The sequence below is a fragment of the Coregonus clupeaformis genome, chromosome 37 (assembly GCF_020615455.1).
Source record: "Coregonus clupeaformis isolate EN_2021a chromosome 37, ASM2061545v1, whole genome shotgun sequence".
Taxonomy (NCBI): Eukaryota; Metazoa; Chordata; class Actinopteri; order Salmoniformes; family Salmonidae; genus Coregonus; species Coregonus clupeaformis.
The window spans coordinates 17,038,649-17,066,347 of record NC_059228.1 but is presented as its reverse complement, the minus strand read 5'-3'; the positions used below and the strand labels follow the sequence as shown (position 1 = coordinate 17,066,347).

Here is a 27,699-nt window from a genome sequence, read left to right as displayed (position 1 = left end):
GAATTATGAAGGAGGAGGCCGTCCGCTACCGGAGGGCGATGAATGAGGATGCCCAGGTAGGAGAGGAGAAACGGCGCCAACAGTGCCGACGACGGAGACCCGAGAGGCAACCCCAAGAAAATTTGGGGGGGGGGCACACAGTGTGGACGACGAGGCAGCAGGAGGCAGCGACAGGGCGATTCTGCAGGTTAGGAGAGGAGGCCACCAGGTTACGGGGTCTATTGGTCCAGAGGGAGCAGGAGTTATTTGGTCAGAGGGAGGAGCTACAGGAGGCTATAAGGGAGAAGGAGAGTGTAGAGGCACGGCGAGAGGAGCTGGTTAGGCAGCAGAAGGAGCGGGGGTTTATAAGGGAACCCAGTCCCGCTCTTCGCACCAAGAAAGTGGTGCGTGTCGCCAGTCCGGTCCGGCCCGTTCCTGATCCCCGCACTAAGCCAGTGGTGCGTGTTCCCAGTACGGCCCGACCCATTCCTGCTTCCCGCACAAGGCCAGTGGTGTGTGTTCCCAGTACGGTCCGGCCTGTTCCTGCCCCCCGCACTAAGACAGTGGTGCGTGTTTCCAGTACGGTCCGACCCGTTCCTGCTCCCCGCACTATGCCAGTGGTGCGCGTTGCCAGCCCGGTCCGGCCTGTTCCTGTCCCTCGCACCAAACCAGTGGTGCGCGTCGCCAGCCCGGTCCGGCCTGTTCCTGTCCCTCGCACCAAACCGGTGGTGCGCGTCGCCAACCCGGTCCGGCCTGTTCCTGCTCCCCGCACCAAGCCAGTGGTGCGCGTCGCCAGCCCGGTCCGGCCTGTTCCTGCCCCTCGCACCAAACCGGTGGTGTGCGTCGCCAGCCCGGTCCGGCCTGTTCCTGTCCCTCGCACCAAGCCAGTGGTGCGGCGTCGTCAGCCCGGTCCGGCCTGTTCCTGTCCCTCGCACCAAGCCAGTGGTGCGCGTCGCCAGCCCGGTCCGGCCTGTTCCTGTCCCTCGCACCAAGCCAGTGGTGCGCGTCGCCAGCCCGGTCCGGCCTGTTCCTGTCCCTCGCACCAAGCCAGTGGTGCGCGTCGCCATCCCGGTCCGGGCCTGTTCCTGTCCCTCGCACCAAGCCAGTGGTGCGCGTCGCCAGCCCGGTCCGGGCCTGTTCCTGTCCCTCGCACCAAGCCAGTGGTGCGCGTCGCCAGCCCGGTCCGGCCTGTTCCTGCTCCTCGCACCAAGCCAGTGGTGCGCGTCGCCAGCCCGGCCCGGCCTGTTCCTGCTCCCCGCACCAAGCCAGTGGTGCGCGTCGTCAGCCCGGTCCGGCCCGTTCCTCCTCCCCGCACCAAGGCAGTGGTGCGTGTGTCCAGTCCGGCACGGCCCGTGCCTGTTCCACCGGTGCCTGGTCCGGCACCGGTCAGCTGCTCCACTCCGGAGCCAGAGCAATCCGCTCCACCAGGGTCCAGTCGGAGCCAGAGCAATCCGCTCCACCGGGGTCCGGTCCAACTCCGGTCAGCGGATCCACTCCGGAGCCAGAGCAATCCGCTCCACCGAGGTCCAGTCCAGCTCCGTACTGTCACGCCCTGACTCTGAGGACTTGCATTTGTTGAGTCAGGGTGTGTATTTTCTTTGTCGTGTTTGCACAGTTGTAATAAACATGTACGCTTATCACGAGGCGCCTTGGTTCGACCAATCTTTAAACGATCGTGACAGATAAAGCAAAGCAGTGCGATAAAAACAACAACACAGAGTTACATATGGGGTAAACAAAACATAAAGTCAAAAATACAACAGAAAATATATATACAGTGTGTGCGAATGTAGTAAATTATGGAGGTAAGGCAATAAATAGGCCATAGTGCAAAATAGTTACAATTTCATATTAACACTGGAATGATAGATGTGCAAAAGATGATGTGCAAATAGAGATACTGGGGTGCAAATTAGCAAAATAAATAACAATATGGGGATGAGGTAATTGGGTGGGCTAATTTCAGAATGGCTGTGTATAGGTGCAGTGATCGGTAAGCTGCTCTGACAACTGATGCTTAAAGTTAGTTAGGGAGACAATTTTTGCAGTTTGTTCCAGTCATTGGCAGCAGAGAACTGGAAGGAATGGCGGCCAAAGGAGGTGTTGGCTTTGGGGATGACCAGTGAGATATACCTGCTGGAGCGCAGACTAAGGGTGGGTGTTGCTATGGTGACCATTGAGCTAAGATAAGGCTGGGATTTGCCTAGCAGTGATTTATAGATGACCTGGAGCCAGTGGGTTTGGCGACGAATATGTAGTGAGGGCCAGCTAACAAGAGTGTACAGGTCACAATGGTGAGTAGTATATGGAGCTTTGGTGACAAAACGGATGGCACTGTGATAGACTACATCCAATTTTCTGAGTAGCGTGTTGGAGGCTATTTTGTAAATGACATCGCCGAAGTCAAGGATCGGTAGGATAGTCCATTTTACGAGGGCATGTTTGGCAGCATTAGTGAAGGAGGCTTTGTTGCAAAATAGGAAGCTGATTCTAGATCTAACTTTTGATTGGAGATACTTAATGTGAGTCTGGAAGGAGAGTTTACAGTCTAACCAGACACCCAGGTATTTGTAGTTGTCCACATACTCTAGGTCAGACCCGCCGAGAGTAGTGATTCTAGTCGGGTGGGCGGGTGCAAGCAGCGTTCGGTTGAAGAGTATGCATTTCGTTTTACTAGTGTTTAAGAGCAGTTGGAGGCTACGGAAGGAGTGTTGTATGGCGTTGAAGCTCGTTTGGAGGTTTGTTAACACAGTGTCCAATGAAGGGCCAGATGTATACAAAATGGTGTCGTCCGCATAGAGGTGGATCCGAGCGTCACCAGCAGCAAGAGAGACATCATTGATATACACAGAGAATAGAGTCAGCCAGAGAATTGAACCCTGTGGCACCCCTAAGGAGACTGCCAGAGGTCCAGACAACAGGCCGTCCGATTTGACACATTGAACTCTATCTGAGAAGTAGTTGGTGAACCAGGCGAGGCAGTCATTTGAGAAACCAAGGCTATTTAGTCTGCCAATAAGAATGTGGTGGTTGACAGAGTCGAAAGCCTTGGCCAGGTCGATGAAGACGGCTGTGCAGTACTGTCTTTTATCGATTGCGGTTATAATATCGTTTAGGACCTTGAGCGTGGCTGAGGTGCACCCATGACCAGCTCGGAAACCGGATTGCATAGTGGAGAAGGTACGGTGGGATTCTAAATGGTCGGTGATCTGTTTGTTAACTTGTCTTTCAAATACTTTCGAAAGGCAGAGCAGGATGTATATAGGTCTGTAACAGTTTGGATCTAGAGTGTCACCCCCTTTGAAGAGGGGGATGACTGTGGCAGCTTTCCAATCTCAGATGTTACGAAAGAGAGGTTGAACAGGCTAGTAATAGGGGTTGCGACAATTTCGGCGGCTAATTTTAGAAAGAAAGGGTCCAGATTGTCTAGCCCAGCTGATTTGTAGTGGTCCAGATTTTTCAGCTCTTTCAGAACATCAGCTGTCTGAATTTGTGTGAAGGAGAAGCGGGGGGGGCATGGGCAAGTTGCAGCGGAGGGTGCAAAGCTGGTGGCCGGGGTAGTGGTAGCCAGGTGGAAAGCATGGCCAGCCGTAGCAAAATGCTTGTTGAAATTCTCGATTATTATAGATTTATCGGTGGTGACAGTGTTTCCTAGCCTCAGTGCAGTGGGCAGTTGGGCGGAGGTGCTCTTATTCCCAAAACTTTTTGGAGTTAGTGCTACAGGATGCAAATTTCTGTTTGAAAAAGCTAGCCTTTGCTTTCCTAACTGTGTCACGATCGTTGAACGGAGTAGACCAAGGCGCAGCGTGATGAGCGAACATATTTTATTATCTTTAGTGATAACAAGAACAAAACAATAAACGAACAAACGTGACGTCCTAGGTTAAACAACCAACACGGAACAAACCAAACGGAACAAGATCCCACAACAACTGTGGGAAACAGCCTGTTTAAATGTGGTTCCCAATCAGAGACAACCAGCCACAGCTGACACTCGTTGCCTCTGATTGAGAACCACACTGACCAACATAGAAATAGAACACATAGAACTAAAACACAGAACACAAACACATAGAATCTACACACCCTGGCTCAACATATAGAGTCCCCAGAGCCAGGGTGTGACAAACTGCTTGTGTACAGTAATCCCTCGTTTATCGCGGGGGTTACGTTCCGAAAATGACCCGCGATAAGTGAAATCCGCGAAATAGAAAACTTTTTTTTTTTACAATTAGCAACTATTACATGTATACAAATACAGTGACTCACGTGTAGGCCGTTTCACTGCTCTTCAGACTGGGCCGCTGCATCCTGACTGCGCTCTGCAGTGTTCTCTTCTTCTGAAGCCCGCGGTGCAGGTGTGTTTGTTCGGGAGAAGAACATAGTGATAGGCAGCTGTTGTCGCTCTTTTTTTCTTCTTTGCAAAAAGATCCTTGTACACCGACATGCCACCATCGATTACGTTGGAGAACTGTAACGAACGGCTCATCAAAGGGTCCCATTCCTCAGCTACTCGCTTAAGTTCAGTGGCCATTCGCACCATGGTTGCTAAGCGACCAAGCGTTAGTCCTTCCTCCTCATCTCTCGTGTCCTCTTCTCCCTCTTCTCTTTCATCGTCGCTTTGTGGCTTTGTCATTTCTGCCAGCTCTGCATCGGTCAGCGGCTGTGCGTCTCCATCAATCAGGGCGTTTATGTCATCCGGACTCATGTCATTAAAGCCGTCTCCTCCAATCTGTTTAGCCAGATTCACAGCTGTTTCTACGGCAGAGTGGTGGACCTCGTCAAGCGAGCCTCCGGTTGCGTTTTGCACTGCCTCTGGCCATAGTTTTTTCCAGCAGGCCTTCAGAGTTTCCGTTTTCATTTCCTGAATGGCCCTCTGAATGTTTTGGAGACACGATGCGATGGTGTATCCACGCCAGTAGTCCTTCAGTGAGAAATCTTGATCCGAGTCCATAGCGTCAACAAGATGTTGCAGGGTGTTGCGCGTATAGAGAGCCTTGAAAGCACGGATGACTCCCTTGGTCCATGGGCTGAATCAGGGATGTAGTGTTTGGCGGCAGAAATTCGATTTGCACACCATCATATGCCAAATCATTACCGTGACCTCCGGGCGTTGTCAAGGAGCAGAAGCACTTTAAAGTCCAGTCCCTTTCCTCTCAAATAACACTTGACCTCCGGGATGAAACAGTTTTGAACCAATCCAGATTGAGCGCTTTTGTCATCCAAGCCTTTGCATTGTACATCCAGTAAACAGGCAAATCATCCTTATTTTTGTTTTTCAGCGCCCTGGGATTTTTAGACCTGTAAATCAGCCCCGGTTTAATCATGAAACCTGCGGCATTTCCGCACATAGCCAGGGTCAAACGGTCTTTGTGAACTTTAAATCCTGGGGCTTTGGCTTCTTCCTGCATGATGAAGGTGCGGGAGGGCATTCGTTTCCAAAATAAGGCAGTCTCATCCATGTTAAAAACTTGTTCGGGCTTATATCCCCCCCTCCTCAATGATCGCCTTGAATTTATTGTTCACGAAGGCTTCTGCCTCAGCGGTATCCGCAGACGCCATCTCACCGTGCAGACAAACATTTTTAAGTCCAAAGCGTTTCTTAAACTTTTCAAACCAGCCCTTGCTTGCATTAAATGCGCTTGGCACTTTGTCAGCAGCACTTGCTGGGGGCCTGGCATCCTCTCCCACTGTGTCAGCAGCACTTGCTGAGGGCCCGGCATCCTCTCCCTCTTCCCCGTCACTGACAGCAAAGTTTTCATACAGCATTCTCGCTTTTGTGCAGATAACGTTTGTATCCAGGGTTATGTTTTTTTTCCTGCAGTCATTAGTCCACAGAGCTAATGCCGTCTCCATCCGTACCATGGTCTTGTTGCGGACAGTTACAACCCTTTTTGCATTCGTATTAAAATTGACTGCTGCTGTCGTCCTTATGTTTTTTTCCTCCTTCTTTATGTAACGAACGGAAGATTCATTGATTCCGTAATGGCGAGCAACGGCTGCATAGCTTTTACCTTCCCCTTAGCATGTCCAGAAGTTTAACTTTATCTGAGATAGGTAGCATCTTCCGCCGTTTGGGCCCATCCGCAGGTGCTTTTGTCGGTCCAGGCCGTTTCGTCGACATTATGGGTTTAGGAGATGTTCGAAATTACAAGATAATTTGGCCAACTTAATGTAAATTTGCCAAGCTGTTTTATGTACGTACACATAACTGCACGAGACGACAAAATGATAGCACAATTCGTAGCATGTTTTGATACAAGAAGCGGGAGTGAGTTTTTAGCGAATCAGAATGCAGAGCACAATGCACCCAAAAAAAAAAATGCATTATGAAAATCCGCGAAATAGCGAATCCGCGATAAGTGAACCGCGAAGTGGCGAGGGATCACTGTATATTGGTTCCTGACTTCCTTGAAAAGTTGCATATCGCGGGGCTGTTCGATGCTAATGCAGTACGCCACAGGATAATAATAATAATAATAATAATAGGATGTTTTTGTGCTGGTCAAGTGCAGTCAAGTCTGAGGAGAGCCAGGGGCTATATCTGTTCTTAGTTCTGAATTTTTTGAATGGGGCATGCTTATTTAAGATTGAGAGGAAAGCACTTTTAAAGAACAACCAGGCATCCTCTACTAACGGAATGAGGTCAATATCCATCCAGGATACCCGGGCCAGGTCAATTAGAAAGGCCTGCTCACTAAAGTGTTTTAGGGAGCGTTTGACAGTGATGAGGGGTGGTCGTTTGACCGCGGACCCATTACGGACACAGGCAATAAGGCAGTGATCGCTGAGATCCTGGTTGAAGACAGCGGAGCTGTATTTAGAGGGTACATTTGTCAGGATGATATCTATGAGGGTGCCCATGTTTACAGATTTAGGGTTGTACCTGGTAGGTTCGTTGATAATTTGTGTGAGATTGAGGGCATCTAGTTTAGATTGTAGGTTGGCCGGGGTGTTAAGCATATCCCAGTTTAGGTCACCAAGCAGTACGAACTCTGAGGATAGATGGGGGGCAATCAGTTCACATATGGTGTCCAGGGCACAGCTCGGGCTCAGGGGGGTCTGTAGCAAGCGGCAACACAACATAGCCAGATAAATTATAGTAGCTATCTACCTTACTGACTTGTTGTCTTCACTTTATTCCAGTGGTAGGCTACTGTTTCTTCCAGTGGTAGGCTACTGTTTCTTCCAGTGGTAGGCTACTGTTTCTTCCAGTGGTAGGCTACTGTTTCTTCCAGTGGTAGGCTACTGTTTCTTACAGTGGTAGGCTACTGTTTTTTCCAGTGGTAGGTGAAAGCGTTGCTGAGAGCCCATGGGCTATCGAACGGGCAATGGCGTGAGGCTTGGGTCTTGATGTCTTGGGAGCTTCCCCCAAAGGAATATTTTGGTTTGCTATAGTGGTGCACGACTCCAGGATTTTTGGAGTCGACTCCGACTCCTGTGATTGGAGTCGAAAGGAGTCGACTTTTGCTCGACTACGTTTGGAGTCGTAGGAGTCAACTCTTGCTCGACTCCCAAAACACGCTGAAACGGATGTGCACACACATACACACCACCTCATTATTGCAGAGTCCTGCTAGGAAGACTACATTTGCGTTCTAGAGGACTGACATGAGCATGATACTGCCATTTGCCTATAAAATACCTTTTTTTTTTTCAATATAAAAGGTGATGTGTAGGAACTAGAATATTTGAAAACACCTACTGCGTTTTTGCGCAAAACAGTATGCAGCATCATCTAGATATGTGTGCAACAACATTCACCTTCTGCTACCATTTCTGTCAACCCGTTTACGCATACAATTTGACGCATACGTCCGATAAATCCAATGTATGCACCACACAGAACGCAGTGCAACTGCCTCTGCAACGCAATGCTGCAAGGCAAACGCAGCGTTCCATTGGAAATGAATATACTTCTGGTGTACCAAAACGCATTTGCCATGTTATAGCCCTATTCGGACGGGTAGAGACGGTGGTTTTCTCATTATTATCCAAGTATGTTATTCCAGAGGATGATTCACATAGGATTAGTTTTCCCAAACTGCCCCCTGTAATTCTTATTTTTTCCCAATTGAATTTACTCTTATGATGGAAGCCTGGAGGTTTTCATTGTAAGCGTGAAGATATTTCAACGTCATGTCTAGACGATAATAGGTTACACTGATAACTCGTGCTTGGCTGCCAAATGTATAGGTCTCCCCGTAATATTTAAATTGATGAAGTGTGATCATAATCATTACTTTAGCGATCCATCCATGGTAGACGCCCTTCCTAATAACAATGCCCCACATACTGCTGATTTGAGCTGCTGAACCGTATTTGCACTTGACTGTGTTTATGGATGAGAAAATGAACTTGCCATTTCCAAAAAGTTTAGCGGGGAGACTGCTGCGATCTATTGCCTAGGACTTGCTCTCCAACCCTGTTCGTGGAGAGCTACCATCCTGTAGGTTTTCACTCCAACCCTAATCTAGCGCATCTGATTCAATAATTAACTGGTTGATAAACTGAATCAGGTTAGTTACAACTTGGGTTGGAGCGAAAACATGCAGAAAGGTAGCTCTCTAGGAACAGGGTTGGAGAGCCCTTACCTAGGACATCAACAGCCAGCCAGGGTTTCATTAAATAAGCTATAGGCAATCATTTTTTATGCACATATACGCCTAATTAAACTGATGCATTTGGCGATGTTCAACTTCACTTCACTGGCACTATGAAGAATAGTTTAGCCATACTCATTGATAGCCTAATCTATACTTTAATATACTTTTGTTGAATTTACGAGGCATTGCTAGATACAGACTACCAAGATATAGCCTATGCGCACTTTCCTGACTGTCTCTCTGCCTGCCCGGATCCTCTCTCTCCCTCGCCTGATCCTCTTTCTCTTCGCTATGAAAAACGCTAGTGTGTTTGGTCTTCGGTCTGTTGCGTGTAGAATAGCTCAGCCTACTCATTGATACCCCCTACTTTAGTGAACTTGCGCGAGACATTACAAAATAATACATTTCGAAATACAGCATTGCGATAGCCTATAGCCTACATCTTTTGATTACGGATGCACTGTTCTGCCTGGTGGCCGACATGCCTACCTATGCCTGGCTGTGCCCCTCCTATCTCTCTCTCTCCCTCGCTAGTTCGCTCTTTCTTTTCTGTGAAAGATGTATGAGTTTGTGTTCTCCAAGTAGACTACGGACAATAGTTTCCTCCGTTGCAAAAATACTGAATCTTAGGAGTCGAGGAGTCGATTCCTTGCGGAACCGAAGCTTGACAATCAGAAATGGGAGTCGACACCAGGAGTCGACGGGCAATGAGTCGAGGAATCGATTATTTTGGAGTCCAATCTCCACCAGTAGTTCGCTGCACAAAGCAGCATAACAGAAATATGATACCAAGTTTTCGAACTACCGGTAGTTTCTTTGAAAATATATATAAAGCGATCTGTGCATTTGAAAAACAGCATACACCTATTTCACTTTTGCATGTCAAAAACCGAATGACCACTTCTGCACATGCTGCCACTGTTTTGAACATATTATACTACACTGCTCAAAAAAATAAAGGGAACACTTAAACAACCCATCCTAGATCTGAATGAATGAAATAATCTTATTAAATACTTTTTTCTTTACATAGTTGAATGTGCTGACAACACAATCACACAAAAATTATCAATGGAAATCAAATGTATCAACCCATGGAGGTCTGGATTTGGAGTCACCCTCAAAATTAAAGTGGAAAACCACACTACAGGCTGATCCAACTTTGATATAATGTCCTTAAAACAAGTCAAAATGATGCTCAGTAGTGTGTGTGGCCTCCACGTGCCTGTATGACCTCCCTACAACGCCTGGGCATGCTCCTGATGAGGTGGCGGATGGTCTCCTTAGGGATCTCCTCCCAGACCTGGACTAAAGCATCCGCCAACTCCTGGACAGTCTGTGGTGCAACGTGGCGTTGGTGGATGGAGCGAGACATGATGTCCCAGATGTGCTCAATTGGATTCAGGTCTGGGGAATGGGCGAGCCAGTCCATAGCATCAATGCCTTCTTCTTGCAGGAACTGCTGACACACTCCAGCCACATGAGGTCTAGAATTGTCTTGCATTAGGAGGAACCCAGGGCCAACCGCACCAGCATATGGTCTCACAAGGGGTCTGAGGATCTCATCTCGGTACCTAATGGCAGTCAGGCTACCTCTGGCGAGCACATGGAGGGCTGTGCGGCCCCCCAAAGAAATGCCACCCCACACCATGACTGACCCACCGCCTAACTGGTCATGCTGGAGGATGTTGCAGGCAGCAGAACGTTCTCCACAGCGTCTCCAGACTCTGTCACGTCTGTCACGTGCTCAGTGTGAACCTGCTTTCATCTGTGAAGAGCACAGGGCGCCAGTGGCGAATTTGCCAATCTTGGTGTTGGGCTGTGAGCACAACCCCCACCTGTGGACGTCGGGCCCTCATACCACCCTCATGGAGTCTGTTTCTGACTGTTTGAGCAGACACATGCACATTTGTGGCCTGCTGGAGGTCATTTTGCAGGGCTCTGGCAGTGCTCCTCCTGCTCCTCCTTGCACAAAGGCGGAGGTAGCGGTCCTGCTGCTGGGTTGTTGCCCTCCTACGGCCTCCTCCACGTCTCCTGATGTACTGGCCTGTCTCCTGGTAGCGCCTCCATGCTCTGGACACTATGCTGACAGACACAGCATACCTTCTTGCCACAGCTCGCATTGATTTGCCATCCTGGATGAGCTGCACTACCTGAGCCACTTGTGTGGGTTGTAGACTCCGTCTCATGCTACCACTAGAGTGAAAGCACCGCCAGCATTCAAAAGTGACCAAAACATCAACCAGGAAGCATAGGAACTGAGAAGTGTTCTGTGGTCACCACCTGAAGAACCACTTCTTTATTGGGGGTGTCTTGCTAATTGCCTATAATTTCCACCTGTTGTCTATTCCATTTGCACAACAGCATGTGACATTTATTGTCAATCAGTGTTGCTTCCTAAGTGGACAGTTTGATTTCACAGAAGTGTGATTGACTTGGAGTTACATTGTGTTGTTTAAGTGTTCCCTTTATTTTTTTGAGCAGTGTATTTATAACGTGCAGCCAGCTCACGCTGACAAACGAACGAGTGAACCAGGGAGAACGGTCGTCACTAGTTACCACAGCTACAAAGTTATAAAGCCCGCCTATTTTTAAAATGTTTCTTCATAAAATGTGATTTTAACCCTAACCTTAACCCTAACAGTAACCACACTGCGAACCGTATGCCTTACCATAACCTTACATTAAGACCCAAAAACTAATTTACGTTTTCCTGAATTTTGACGATATAGCCAATTATGACTTTGTGGCTGTGGTAACCAGTGGAAACCAGGGCGAAAGCAGCAGGCATGGATGCAATAAGTGAAAACACATTATCTAACTGGGGATAGCTAGATAACATATTTTCACAAAGTTTGATGTGCTAGCCAGGTAACTTTCATTCCGAAATAACTTCGTATTTCCGAGGTAGTCTGATTTTACAGTGGTAAATATTAAAATAAAAGCATCCAATGAAACGAACACCCCCACCTCTCTTTGTGTGGCAGTGCTGTCTACTCAGTAGTGCTGAATTTCAGTCTCAGCTGAGCTCCATTACCCATAGCTTTTCCTTTGTACTTCCTAATTTTCGCCATTTGTTTTCCATGCTTCCTTGATAATTTTATTTATTTATTCCAATACATTAGATTTATCCATTGATTTATCATTGTTGCCGTTTGTCAGTCAGCTGTTAGAGCGCTCATTGCTTTGTTTTTCAGGTGAGCCCAGGTACTGGTGTTCTCCGTGCCATCCGTGGCCAGAAGTAGTAGACCATTTATTTAGCTTTGTTATTTTCGATCAATGTTTGTTTTCTTTCCTGGATCAGCTGATGATGGTCGACAATATCACTAGACAACTAGCCTATAGCTAGACACCAATGCGCATTCAATCCATCCATCAAGTATACATTGATGACCGTAGGCCTATAGTTGACTCTTTCGGTTTAAAGCATTCGATTTTACAATGGCATAGGCCTACATTATTTTGGATTTGTATGTCTATGAGAACTGTTTTCACAGTGAAACATGATGAAATGTTATGTAGACATAGTTACACTTACATTGTATTTTCAGAGATCTCCAAGATCCATGATTCATACAATGTTCTAATTCAATTGTTAAATGCTTAATAATGACAAATAACATTGTCATAAATGTAACTATTGTAAGGAAAGAAAGGTAGTGTTTTATGCCACACAATCTGTGAAGACTCCAAGCATTAAATCATGAATTATGGACAACTCATGAATTATGGTGTAAAACATTTTGATTCATCTCATGTATTATATTGAATGTCGGCTACCTATTCTGCATGTGTTCATGTGTTTTAAAATTGCCTCGGCTGAGAGGGTAGCCTACTGGCAGGGGTGTAGGCCTAGTGGAGGGTAAACGCAAGTAAACAACGTTCACCCACCTTTTTCAGAAAAATGCATTGAAAATATAGGGAGCGTTACCTTTTTTCACCGCGACCTGCAAATTATAAGAAAAAAATATATATACAGTGGGGGGAAAAAGTATTTAGTCAGCCACCAATTGTGCAAGTTCTCCCACTTAAAAAGATGAAAGAGGCCTGTACTTTTCATCATAGGTACACATCAACTATGACAGACAAATTGAGAAAAAAAAATCCAGAAAATCACATTGTAGGATTTTTAATGAATTTATTTTCAAATTATGGTGGAAAATAAGTATTTGGTCACCTACAAACAAGCAAGATTTCTGGCTCTCACAGACCTGTAACTTCTTCTTTAAGAGGCTCCTCTGTCCTCCACTCGTTACCTGTATTAATGGCACCTGTTTGAACTTGTTATCAGTCTAAAAGACACCTGTCCACAACCTCAAACAGTCACACTCCAAACTCCACTATGGCCAAGACCAAAGAGCTGTCAAAGGACACCAGAAACAAAATTGTAGACCTGCACCAGGCTGGGAAGACTGAATCTGCAATAGGTAAGCAGCTTGGTTTGAAGAAATCAACTGTGGGAGCAATTATTAGGAAATGGAAGACATACAAGACCACTAATAATCTCCCTCGATCTGTGGCTCCACGCAAGATCTCACCCTGTGGGGTCAAAATGATCACAAGAACGGTGAGCAAAAATCCCAGAACCACAAGGGGGGACCTAGTGAATAACCTGCAGAGAGCTGGGACCAAAGTAACAAAGCCTACCATAAGTAACACACTACGCCGCCAGGGACTCAAATCCTGCAGTGCCAGACGTGTCCCCCTGCTTAAGCCAGTACATGTCCAGGCCCGTCTGAAGTTTGCTAGAGTGCATTTGGATGATCCAGAAGAGGATTGGGATAATGTCATATGGTCAGATGAAACCAAAATATAACTTTTTGGTAAAAACTCAACTCGTCGTGTTTGGAGGACAAAGAATGCTGAGTTGCATCCAAAGAACACCATACCTACTGTGAAGCATGGGGGTGGAAACATCATGCTTTGGGGCTGTTTTTCTGCAAAGGGACCAGGACGACTGATCCGTGTAAAGGAAAGAATGAATGGGGCCATGTATCATGAGATTTTGAGTGCAAACCTCCTTCCATCAGCAAGGGCATTGAAGATGAAACGTGGCTGGGTCTTTCAGCATGACAATGATCCCAAACACACCACCCGGGCAACGAAGGAGTGGCTTCGTAAGAAGCATTTCAAGGTCCTGGAGTGGCCTAGCCAGTCTCCAGATCTCAACCCCATAGAAGATCTTTGGAGGGAGTTGAAAGTCTGTGTTGCCCAGCGACAGCCCCAAAACATCACTGCTCTAGAGGAGATCTGCATGGAGGAATGGGCCAAAATACCAGCAACAGTGTGTGAAAACCTTGTGAAGACTTACAGAAAACGTTTGACCTGTGTCATTGCCAACAAAGGGTATATAACAAAGTATTGAGAAACTTTTGTTATTGACCAAATACTTATTTTCCACCATAATTTGCAAATAAATTCATAAAAAATCCTACAATGTGATTTTATGGATTTTTTTTCTCTCATTTGTCTGTCATAGTTGACGTGTACCTATGATGAAAATGACAGGCCTCTCTCATCTTTTGAAGTGGGAGAACTTGCACAATTGGTGGCTGACTAAATACTTTTTTCCCCCACTGTATATAATTCTTCCACTTTTACATAAGATTATTTTGTGTAGATGTATTTTTTATTTTTTTATCCATTTTAATCCCACTTTGTAACACAAAATGTAAAGAAGTCCAAAGGGTCTAAATACTTTTTGCAAGGCACTGTATTTATGTTCCTCTCTGTGTGTATATTTGTCTTTTGGAGGGGTTGGGAATGGGATAAAGCAGAAGACATTTCTGTTGGACATTTGTGTACATTGGACAATAAAGTAATCTTCCTTCGTTATCAATGTGATCTCAACCATGTGAAACCATGTGTGATTTCAACCATGCAACTGTTCGAAGTAGACAAAATTGCAAAAACAACAGCATAATCCTCAAGGAACTTTATTGATCTTGCTGTAACAGTGTGCATTGGCATTTCTCTGAAAATAAAGTTAATTCAAATCGGAACAGAAGTTAGGTTTGTTGTGTAAAAGCCCTCCACGTAGAACCAAACTGGCCTCAAACTGGTTTCCCCATAAAACATTTGCTGCAGGCCTACTTCAAAACAAAAAGATACAATCCTAATCCAACAGAAACATGTGCAATTCAAAATGGATACAATCTCTCCGCATGTTTAGCACTATAATCATTTTCCACATTAATAGACTGAGATTTCATAATTTCTCATGAAGTCAAACAATTCAGTTCTTTGACACACACTGTTTCTCTCCTTCAATCAAATCCAATAATTACATTTAATATATAATCATTTTATTTTTTATTTTATAATCTGAATAAGAGATGCCCCATAGATGGAATGAAAAGGTGGTTTAATTGCTGACAGTTATTAGCTGTTATGTACAATCATCCAAAAACAATAATGACCATGATTCAAAGCCACCCCTTTTAAAAAAAAACATATTCTTAGCTGCTGAAAGAATAAAATCATCTGAATAACAAAATAAAACTGTCTTTAAAAAAATAATTAAAGAAATATATTTTTTTCCCAAGTGCTAAATAAATATTTTTCCCAAGTGCTAAATACAAACATAAAAGTATGTTTAAAATAAAACTATTTTCTGGTTGAGGGTCATTTGAATCAGTAGACAAGGAACTCAATTTTAGTCACAACCTTTTATCTTGGTATGTAATGTGTAAGGCATGGGGTAGACATTTAGCACAGTATAGTGAAAGAAGAAGAGATTAAGGTAAGAAAGATGGTAGAAGTGTAGTCTATTACCTAAACGAGGACTGTCTGTAATACAGTATCAACGTCTGATGAAAAAATGGTCTCAGCTCTTCCTTTCATATCCATCTGGTTTTTGACACTGAAAAAAGTTCAATATCAAGATGTAATAAAATGCATAGAACAATTGTTGGAAACGATTCAAGTTTTCAAACTTTTTCCTGTCTAATTTTCTAATAAATCTCAGTGTTCTTCAACCGTTTATGTAGTTAATTCAAATGTAGCAAATATCAGACTGTTTAAAACGAACTATAGTCTTAAGTAATGTATCAATTAATTTGGTCCTTCCATTTGCAAATCTATCAAATCATCACCACAAACCAAAAGCCAAATCTTCATAAAATCCTTTACCAGAAAGTCCCAAAACACAACATAAAGTCAGGCTTGTATTGGTGATGGATAGATATTCAAGGCTTGGAATGACCATGAAATTCTCAGCTTATCTGAAGAAAAAAATCTCAGTCACATCGTCCATATTAATTTACTTGTTGGTAACCTAACGGACTACAAAACAGGCAGGTAAGAGATCTTGGAGCATATTCAGTCATAAACTATTTAAATTTAAATGTAAACCAAACTATTTGTGTTGCACAACAAAAGTTCTGAAAAGGATAAGTAATATCAATCCTTTTGACTGCCGATTCTAATGCCAGTACTTTGCTCTACAAAGTAGTACAAGTAGTAAATGTTGCACATTTTCTTGGGCCCCATTATCAATAGTCTAAAGTGGTAAAGAAGGCTTTGTTTACAGTGTGCTCTGGTAGTACAGCCATACAGAATGGTCAGCTTAGATTACTGCATTGACTTGGGCGTCTACATTCCGTTAATGGGTAAGAACATCTCTGGTTATCTTGGTTTCAGGCCCTTTCTCTTGTTATGTGGCTGAAGTACATACAAATATGGCAGTTGTAACCCTGAGACCTATTCGAATAGAGCAGCAGAGTCTTCCACTACGTCTCAGGGTTGGCCATAACCTGGTAGCCCAGTCAGTTTGTACTGTAGCCAACGCCTCTCTGTGTTGTTTGGTTGTGGCTTGACAACGATAGAAGAGTTGGCTACAACACATGTAGACTACATTCCAATATCCCACTACTATACCACTTAGGGGGATACATGTCAAATACATTGCTTCATTCTAAGTGGTATCCTAGCATGGAAATTGAAACAGAGCCACCGTATATGGTATAGTTTATCCATATGGTTTACATATATCACACCCAGCGACGGCGAGACAGAGAGCTAAAGAAGATGGCTGCCGTGAGTGAAGTGAGGGCTTACAACATTGGTTTCTACAAGCCAAGCCACTGGCGCACAGCACAGGTCCCAGGTTAGTTCCTTCTTCTGTTGTTCCGTTGAGGTTCCTCAGGGGAGGTTAGATGTCCATCTCGAACTGAGCGTCCTCACCTTTAAACACAAGAACACAAATACAATGTCATCAACCTTGTACTCTAAAGCATTGTACTCTATACTACGATGGAAGCTAGCTCTAAGGCTTTTATAAAGCTAGCCAGCCACATTACAGGTTAGGCTTCATCCATGTTATGAAGGTGGATATTGATCAAGCAGCTGGCACTACCTGTAGCAGGCTTGTAACTGCCCATGTATGTTGCACATGGCTGGTCGAACAACAAAATACTAATTGATACAATGCTGGACCATCAATCCATGGGCGAGTCAGTGCCATTTTTTAATCAAGTTATCTTGCAAATTCAGCTGGCTTTGGTGTGAAATAGGCTATAAGAAGTGCAGTCTTTCTTTTATTACGTATCGTTAATGCCGTCTTTGGTGTGCTTATCAATGCACAAGCACTTTTTTTCCCATTCCTATCGATAACATAATTAAGTCATACAAAAGTTACCTTGCGTGAACTTTCAAATGCATCCTGTCAAGTATTTTAATATTGCACATTTTCACACAAAAACATTTGTCTTCCTCAAATGAAGGGGATGATGATGGAATCTTTGCGAGAGGGAGGGAATCTGATTTAATTGGTTCTCAACTCGCAGCTCAGTCATTTCATTCAGGGTAAGTGGAGTTAGAAGTGAGAAGCCTTCCCCGGAGCAGATTAGTTCTGAAGGATTCGTTGCCATATAAATATACCTGGCTAAAAGGTTAGCCACTTTCGTATGACCGGTTATCCCGAGTAATATGTACATGTGGGTAGAGTTAAAGTGACTATGCATAGTGGGGTGGGGGGGGGGGCAATGCAAATAGTCAGAGTAGCCATGATTAGCTGTTCAAGAGTCTTATGGCTTGGGGATAGAAGCTGTTAAGAAGCCTTTTGGACCTAGACTTGGCGCTCCGGTACCGCTTGCCGTGCGGTAGCAGAGAGAACAGTCTATGACTAGGGTGGCTGGAGTCTTTGATAATTTTTAGGGCCTTCCTCTGACACCGCCTGGTATAGAGGTCCTGGATGGCAGGAAGCTTGGCCCCAGTGATGTACTGGGCCGTACGCACTACCCTCTGTAGTGCCTCGCGGTCGGAGGTCGAGCAGTTGCCATACCAGGCGGTGATACAACCAGTCAGGATGCTCGATAGTGCAGCTGTATAACCTTTTGAGGATCTGAACATCAATGCCAAATCTTTTCAGTCTCCTGAGGGGGAATACGCTTTGTCGTGCCCTCTTCACGTCTGTCTTGGTGTGTTTGGACCATGATAATGTGGACCTGGTGATGTGGACACCAAGGAACTTGAAGCTCTCAACCTGCTACACTACAGCCCTGTTGATGAGAATGGGGGCGTGCTCAGTCCTCTTTTTTTTCCTGTAGTCCACAATCATCTCCTTTGTCTTGATCAAGTTGATGGAGAGGTTGTTAATATCTATGACTCAGGGATTCAATTTAAAAAACATGGTTGACATGGACTACAGGGAGAGAGCATGTTGTATGGCAGGACAACTATTGTTAGAGGATATGGGACCAGGCTAGTAGTACCATAGAGGTATACGTACAGCCGGTTTTCTGAACCAAGATTAATCTAGTCCTGGACGAAAGCACACTTTCAATGGAGTTTCTTGGTTGCTTCTTTGTTCAAGACTAGGCTTAATCTGTGTCTGGGAAACCTTGCCATTATATATTCTAACAATATTTATCTGTGTAATAGTAGCCCACTGACCGGTGGCTGTCTTGCCATGGCTGTTGTGGGGTTTGATGGGTTTGTTGGCCTCGTTCCTCCCGTTCTCGGTCAGGACGTTGAGGCTGGTCACCCCAGGGATGATGGGCAGGTGGGCCGGAGGGGTCTGGGCAATGGGGGAGTTACGCCTGTCCAACAGGAACTTACGGTCGTAGATGATCCGGGTCCCTACGATGGAAGAGAGTGATTATTTAGTAACATCATTGACTGTATAGAAATAAGGTGACAACATACACTACCGTTCAAAAGTTTTACTTGTTTTCGAAAGAAAAGCAATTTTTTGGTCCATTAAAATAACATAAAATTGATCAGAAATACAGTGTAGACATTGTTAATGTAGTAAATGGCTATTGTAGCTGGAAACAGCTGATTTTTTATGGAATATCTACATAGGCGTACAGAGGCCCATTATCAGCAACCATCAGTCCTGTGTTCCAATGGCACGTTGTGTGTGCTAATCCAAGTTTATCATTTTAAAAGGCTAATTAATAATTAGAAAACCCTTTTGCAATTATGTTAGCACAGCTGAAAACTGTTGTGCTGATTAAAGAAGCAATAAAACTGGCCTTCTTGAGACTAGTTGCGTATCTGGAGCATCAGCAATTGTGGGTTCGATTACAGGCTCAAAATGGCCAGAAACAAATAACTTTCTTCTGAAACTCGTTAGTCTATTCTTGTTCTGAGAAATGAAGGCTATTCTATGCGAGAAATTGCCAAGAAACTGAAGATCTCGTACAACGCTGTGTACTACTCCCTTCACACAACAGCGCAAACTGGCTCTAACCAGAATAGAAAGAGGAGTGGGAGGCCCCGTTGCACAACTGAGCAAGAGGACAAATACATTAGTGTCTAGTTTGAGAAACAGGCGCCTCACAGGTCCTCAACTGACAGCTTCATTAAATAGTACTCGCAAAACACCAGTCTCAATGTCAACAGTGAAGAGGCTACTCTGGGATGCTGACCTTCTAGGCAGAGTTGCAAAGCAAAAGCCATATCTCAGACTGCCCATCTTAATCTTTAATTTTTATTGGCCAGTCTGAGATATGGCTTTTTCTTTGTGACCCCAAACTTTTGAACGGTAGTGTATGCATTACAAACCTGCTTTAGAGAACTGGTACACCATGTGAATAATAACATGTTGATTATATAATATCTATAACTTTATGTAGATGCAATTTTCTTCAATTTACAGTTAATCAACATGCAATAGTGTAGCACCGTGCAGCAGTGCAAAATAGGCCAATCAAGGTCAAATTGCATTAATCTGTTTTCTTGTTTTGCACATTTCGTCCGGTCATCCTTACAATGAGTGATGACAGTCACAGCACACAAATTATGCAAATACATACATCTGTGAATAGAATGGGAAAGAGCATACACATGTTTAGCTCAATACATATTTAAAGACCCATTTTAAAACAAAAGATGAAGTATGTTATGCACAACACTGCCAAGGCATGGGGGCCTGACTGTCTGAAAGCAGGGGTCCAAAAAAATGAAAAAAAAATGTGGGAAGTAAAAAAAAAAAATCAAATAATAATAATAATCCATATTTATGAATAGAACACAACTATTTTTCTTAAGTTCACACACCTTAGCAAAATACATTTAAACTCTGTTTTTCACAATTCCTGACATTTAATCCTAGTAAAAATGATCTTTCTTAGGTCAGTTAGGGTTGAGGTCAGGGCTTTGTGATGGCCACTCCATTACCTTGACTTTGTTGTCCTTAAGCCATTTTGCCACAACTTTGGAAGTATGCTTGGGGTCATTGTCCATTTGGAAGACCCATTTGCGACAAAGCTTTAACTTCCTGACTGATGTCTTGATGTTGCTTCAATATATCCACATAATTTTCCTTCCTCATGATGCCATCTATTTTGATAAGTGCACCAGTCCCTCCTGCAGCAAAGCACCCCCACAGCATGATGCTGCTTCACGGTTCGATGCAAGCAGCCCCCTTTTTCCTCCAAACATAACGATGGTCATTATGGTCAAACAGTTCTATTTTTGTTTCACCAGACCAGAGGACATTTCTCCAAAAAGTACGATCTTTGTCCCCATGTGCAGTTGCAAACCATAGTCTGGCTTTTTTATGGCAGTTTTGGAGCAGTGGCTTCTTCCTTGCTGAGCGGCCTTTCAGGTTATGTCGATATAGGACTCGTTTTACTGTGGATATAGATACTTTTGTACCTGTTTCCTCCAGCATCTTGACAAGGTCCTTTGCTGTTCTTCTGGGATTGTATTTGCACTTTTCAAACCAAAGTACGTTCATCTCGAGGAGACAGAACGCGTCTCCTTCCTGAGCGGTATGACGGCTGCGTGGTCCCATGGTGTTTATACTTGCGTACTATTGTTTGTACAGATAAACGTGGTACCTTCAGGCGTTTGGAAATTGCTCCCAAGGATGAACCAGACTTGTGGAGGTCTACAAATTTTTTTTCTGAGGTCTTGGCTGATTTATTTTGATTTTCCCATGAGGTCAAGCAAAGAGGCAATGAGTTTGAAGGTAGGCCTTGAAATACATCCACAGGTACACCTCCAATTGACTCAAATGATGTCAATTAGCCTATCAGAAGCTTCTAAAGCCATGACATCATTTTCTGGAATTTTCCAAGCTGTTTAAAGGCACAGTCAACTTAGTGTATGTACATTTCTGACCCACTGGAATTGTGATACAGGGAATTATAATTGTCTGTAAATAATTGTTGGAAAAATTACTTGTGTCATGCACAAAGTAGATGTCCTAACCGACATGCCAAAACAATAGTTTGTTAATAAGAAATTTGTGGAGTGGTTGAAAAACAACTTTTAATGACTCCAACCTAAGTGTATGTAAACTTCCGACTTCAACTGTATATGCCAACAGTGCACAACAATGCCTAATTTATCATAACCATTACAGATAACAAATCCTATTTGCTAAATAGCCCCATATACAGTGTATTCGGTGAGTATTCAGACCCCTTGACAGGTTTTTAGAAATCATTGCAAATTTATAAAAAAACAAAAACTGAAATATCACATTTACATAAGTATTCATACCCTTTACTCAGTACTTTGTTGAAGCACATTTGACAGCGATTACAGCCTCGAGTCTTCTTGGGTATGACGCTACAAGCTTGGCACACCTGTATTTGTGGAGTTTCTCCCATTCTTCTCTGCAGATCCACTCAAGCTCTGTCAGGTTGGATGGGGAGCGTCGCTGCACAGCTATTTTCAGGTCTCTCCAGAGATGTTTGATCCGGTTCAAGTCCGGGCTCTGGCTGGGCCACTCAAGGACATTCAGAGACTTGTCCCGAAGCCACTCCTGCGTTGTCTTGGCTGTGGGTTTAGGGTCGTTGTCCTGTTGGAAGGTGAACCTTCGCCCTATTCTGAGGTCCTGAGCACTCTGGAGCAGGTTTTCATCAAGGATCTCTCTGTACTTTGCTCCGTTCATCTTTGCCTCGATCCTGACTAGTCTCCCAGTCCCTGCCACTGAAAGACATCCCCACAGCATGATGCTGCCACCACCATGCTTCACCGTAGGGATGGTGCCAGGTTTCCTCCAGACATGACGCTTGTCATTCAGGCCAAAGAGTTCAATCTTGGTTTCATCAGACCAGAGAATATTGTTTTTCAATGGTCAGAGTCCTTTAGGTGCCTTTTGGCAAACTCCAAGCAGGCTGTCATGTGCCTTTTACTGTATTGCTCAGTTTGGCCGGGCGGCCAGGTCTAGGAAGAGTCTTGGTGGTTCCAAACTTCTTCCATTTAAGAATGATAGAGGGCACTGTGTTCTTGGGGACCTTCAATGCTGCAGAAATGTTTTGGTACCCTTCCCCAGATCTGTGCCTTGACACAATCCTGTTTCGAAGCTCTACGGACAATTCCTTCGACCTCATGGCTTGGTTTTTGCTCTGACATGCACTGTCAACTGTGGGACCTTATATAAACAGGTGTGTGACTTTCCAAATCATGTCCAATCAATTGAATTTACCACAGGTGGACTGCAATCAAGTTGTAGAAACATCTCAAGGATGATCAATGGAAACAGGATGCACCTGAGCTCAATTTCGAGTCTCGTAGCAAAGGGTCAGAATAATTCAGTAATAAGTTATTTCTGTTTTTTATTTTTTAAATAAAATTAGCAAACATTTCTACCACCTGTTTTCGTTTTGTCATTATGGGGTATTGTGTGTAGATTTATGAGGAAAACATGTTATTTAATCAATTTTAGAACTGAATACATATACGTTTATATATATATATATATATATATATATATATATATAAACGTATATGTATTCAGTCAATAAAAAAACAAGTGCCATTTAAGAAACCGTAATATCAACTGGTTATATTATATCGTGGAACAATCTTCAAAATGGCAGTAACCTCAGCAGTGGTCCTTGCTTGTAGAAGCCTATGGCTGTGCTATGGCATAGCCTTGTTTTGTTAATTTAGCAGACAAGACGCTCTTATTTCCCGAGCCCTTATCACAATCAAGGCACACCTTTTCTATAGTAAAAACATGACACAATATAACTGAATAAAATATAACTGAATATTTTTTCAAATGAAAAATGTTGCCAGTGCAAAGTGACGCGCATCTCGCATCTGGAACAGTTAGGCCTATTCTCAAAGAGTGATCATTTGAAACTGGTCTCAATTTGGCGAGTTGAAATACAATTTTATCAGGGTTACAAACCAAAATCTGTCTTTTCGGTATACAGACGTTCAATTTAGTTTATTAGCAGTTCACAAAGTATCCTAAGCGGAAAATAGACGGGACGCAATTATTCCAAAACTGCAGCTTGTTGTTGGAACACATATTTCCCTAGTTCAATCAACCAGATACGTTTTTACAGGCATTTATTTCTGTAGGCCTAACAGGAGTTTGTGTGCGCACTCAGGAAGTGTGTGTAGAGGGAGCGGTCAGAATGCAATTGTGAGACATGGAGGGGAAAGAGAATTTAGGGAGAACTGCGTAATGCTTGGCTTGGTTTCTTTTTTGTTGCTGCAAATGCACATGTAGGCCTATGGAACACTAGAGTCAAAGCAAATAAAAAAAAATTGATCTCTGGTTAAAGATTGAGTTTTGACGTCCATCGAGACTGATACCCATCCCTACCTCCAACATGGACTCTTTTTAGTTTGAGGCGCTGTCAATGTCAACATGAAAATGTTTAAAACTTGTCTCAGCAGCATACATACAGTGGGGAGAACAAGTATTTGATACACTGCCGATTTTGCAGGTTTTCCTACTTACAAAGCATGTAGAGGTCTGTAATTTTTATCATAGGTACACTTCAACTGTGAGAGACAGAATCTAAAACAAAAATCCAGAAAATCACATTGTATGATTTTTAAGTAATTAATTTGCATTTTATTGCATGACGTTAAGTATTTGATACATCAGAAAAGCAGAACTTAATATTTGGTACAGAAACCTTTGTTTGCAATTACAGAGATCATACATTTCCTGTAGGTCTTGACCAGGTTTGCACACACTGCAGCAGGGATTTTGGCCCACTCCTCCATACCTTCTCCAGATCCTTCCGGTTTCGGGGCTGTCGCTGGGCAATACGGACTTTCAGCTCCCTCCAAAGATTTTCTATTGGGGTCAGGTCTGGAGACTGGCTAGGCCACTCCAGGACCTTGAGATGCTTCTTACGGAGCCACTCCTTAGTTGCCCTGGCTGTGTGTTTCGGGTCGTTGTCATGCTGGAAGACCCAGCCACGACCCATCTTCAATGATCTTACTGAGGGAAGGAGGTTGTTGGCCAAGATCTCGCGATACATGGCCCCATCCATCCTCCCCTCAATACGGTGCAGTCGTCCTGTCCCCTTTGCAGAAAAGCATCCCCAAAGAATGCTGTTTCCACCTCCATGCTTCACGGTTGGGATGGTGTTCTTGGGGTTGTACTCATCCTTCTTCTTCCTCCAAACACGGCGAGTGGAGTTTAGACCAAAAAGCTCTATTTTTGTCTCATCAGACCACATGACCTTCTCCCATTCCTCCTCTGGATCATCCAGATGGTCATTGGCAAACTTCAGACAGGCCTGGACATGTGCTGGCTTGAGCAGGGGGACCTTGCGTGCGCTGCAGGATTTTAATCCATGACGGCGTAGTGTGTTACTAATGGTTTTCTTTGAGACTGTGGTCCCAGCTCTCTTCAGGTCATTGACCAGGTCCTGCCGTGTAGTTCTGGGCTGATCCCTCACCTTCCTCATGATCATTGATGCCCCACAAGGTGAGATCTTGCATGGAGCCCCAGACCGAGGGTGATTGACCGTCATCTTGAACTTCTTCCATTTTCTAATAATTGCGCCAACAGTTGTTGCCTTCTCACCAAGCTGCTTGCCTATTGTCCTGTAGCCCATCCCAGCCTTGTGCAGGTCTACAATTTTATCCCTGATGTCCTTACACAGCTCTCTGGTCTTGGCCATTGTGGAGAGGTTGGAGTCTGTTTGATTGAGTGTGTGGACAGGTGTCTTTTATACAGGTAACGAGTTCAAACAGGTGCAGTTAATACAGGTAATGAGTGGAGAACAGGAGGGCTTCTTAAAGAAAAACTAACACGTCTGTGAGAGCCGGAATTCTTACTGGTTGGTAGGTGATCAAATACTTATGCCATGCAATAAAATGCAAATTAATTACTTAAAAATCATACAATGTGATTGTCTGGATTTTTGTTTTAGATTCCGTCTCTCACAGTTGAAGTGTACCTATGATAAAAATTACAGACCTCTACATGCTTTGTAAGTAGGAAAACCTGCAAAATAGGCAGTGTATCAAATACTTGTTCTCCCCACTGTATTTGATGCAACGAGGGTAGAAATGGCTTATTTGGTCAATATTACGTTCCAAGCAAAGCAGAGCTGTTTTATCGAGGTGCAAATATCCTGTGCTTTTTCATTTTGTGCATAGGTGCATACAGACACAGCTTGGCTACATTGTAACCACGAAGCGGGCACGGTGCGCAGATTGATGTTGGGAAAATAGATGGCAAAAATGCAGAATGTCGTTAAATACCTGTAAAGAGAATTATTTCACAGATTTAATCATGTAATATTAGGCCTACTGATTATTTCTCAGTATCTACTTGCGAGCTACTCATTGACAGTCCGTGAGGTACTGGACATGCAGTTTTCTACAATGGTGCAACCTTCGGTAGGCTGATGGAAGGCTACTCTTGGTCAGTGGGAGATCTCAATTGCATACTCCTCACTTCCTCCTTCTCAAAACCCATTGGATTAGAAAGCCAGAGGTCCCTTCCCTCTGACCTTCTCCTCCAATTGGTTTTGAGAAAGAGGCGGGGAGAGCGAGCGCGAGCAATTAAGATTCTCCCAGAGGCTAAGATACAGCGAAGCCTAATCAGACATGCCCGTGACAACACCCTGAGTGCATCGCACATAAAACAACGATACAAATGTAACAGCACAACATAATAGATAAACTATTTTCTTTTGCAGGTGCCTTTTCATTTTAAATACCAGTGGTGCAACTAGTGCTTTCTAACTGCACTGAACCAAAACAGTGGCGCCCCGGAGAGAAGCAAAACATTCCAGTAGGCAAAACCATTCATCTTGCGGCAACGGGGGGGAGGGGGGGTGAAAATACAATATGTTAATTATTATACAATATATCAAATGGACATATCTATTTTAATACAGACTCGCTCAAAACATTACTAATCATTGAAAATGACAAATTACCCAATGGTCCCGTGTATCTCAGTTGGTAGAGCATGGCGCTTGCAACGCCAGGGTTGTGGGTTCGATTCCCACGGGGGGCCAGTATGAAAATGTATGCACTCACTAACTGTAAGTCGCTCTGGATAAGAGCGTCTGCTAAATGACTAAAATGTATATCAATAAATCAGAGGAGGCTGGTGGGAGGAGCTTTAGGAGGATGGGTTGAATATAATGGCTGGAAATGGAATCAATGGAACGGAGTCAAACATGTGGTTTCCATTTGTTTGATACCGTTCCATTGATTCCATTCCAGCTATTACAATGAGCCCGTCCTCATATAGCTCCTCCCACCAGCCTCCTCTGCAATAAATCATCTATTGTATTGTTATGTAGGCAGCCACCATGATTCAGAATCACTGCTGTTGAACACCAACCAATCACATTGCCAAAGGGGACGGCAGGGGCGGGACAAACCATTGCTTTTGTTATGAACGCTTGGACAAGGCTGCCTTGTGTTGCATTCGATCTTACTAGGCCACAATGCACGACAGTGCAAAGCGAAATGGCGAGAGTTACTTAAACACACATCATATCAGCATTAATATACAATTTATAGGTTTGTGTTGGTTTTACCTCCCGGAGTGGTCGAAAATAAAGTGCCCCCAGGGGTGGTGCAATAGTCATGAGGTAGCTGCGTTGTATCGTTGATCAACACTGTCCTGGTCGGAATGGCCCTGCTATCGCTAAGCTGACGACTGGTAGACGACGACATTTCACCCCCGGTTTAGTGACTGGTCAGGCGGTGTTGCAATCTGTAGGTGGTTGATATCTAACCCGACGGACGGTGGAATCCACGGCCTTTTCCCTTTCTCGTTGATCTCTTCCCAAGTCTTTCTTCTCGCTCCTCTCGTCCTCCCAGCCGTCAGCACAGCCCCACTCCCTCCGCCAAGCAGAAAGAACAACAACACAAGGAGACCGGATATGACGTTAATGGAAGAGTAGCCCGAACTGCCGCCTGATGGCGCTATTACGCAATGACAAACGACAAAGAATAATCACAGTTTTCAAATCTTCAAACAGAGAGGAAGAGGCGAAGCGAGAAGGTTACGGCAAAATCTGTCCAAAATAAGCCTAATGCGTTTCTGGGCTTAAGCAGACCTAAACTTGTCGCCTGCCCGGACAACGACCTATTTTTTACATTACGACAACGACTCCCATCGTTAGGGCGGCGACATGAGCATCTTGTCATTATATATAGATCTCTGCTTCAAACCATACTGTACTGTCTTTGGAATAATAACTAAGGGCTAATGGAAGAGACCACCTCACGTGTTTAGGGGGAAAACATAATTGTTTGTTTTGTTTTCTTTTATGTATGTTGAGGGATATTTTGCTTTACCGTTTACATGTAGCATGTGATCTACTCTAACAAACTATAGCAGGATTTATGATTTATGGCAGGACATCGTTTTAGTGGATTAATATCATGATATTTCCCATATTCAAGAAAATGTACAGTAGATTGG

At 44.2% G+C, this 27,699-nt stretch overlaps 1 protein-coding gene across 1 annotated transcript; it reads right to left on the bottom strand.

Annotated features, from left to right (window-relative positions):
• Window positions 1-14,505: 14,505 nt before the first annotated feature.
• On the bottom strand, window positions 14,506-27,140 carry LOC121553699 (eukaryotic translation initiation factor 4E-binding protein 2). Its single transcript, XM_041867015.2, has 3 exons — window positions 26,807-27,140; window positions 18,480-18,665; window positions 14,506-16,769 (listed from the first exon to the last, which is right to left on the bottom strand). The coding sequence occupies exons 1-3, from the start codon at window positions 26,943-26,945 to the stop codon at window positions 16,738-16,740; spliced, it is 357 nt and encodes a 118-aa protein (XP_041722949.1). The 5' UTR covers window positions 26,946-27,140; the 3' UTR covers window positions 14,506-16,737.
• Window positions 27,141-27,699: the final 559 nt, after the last annotated feature.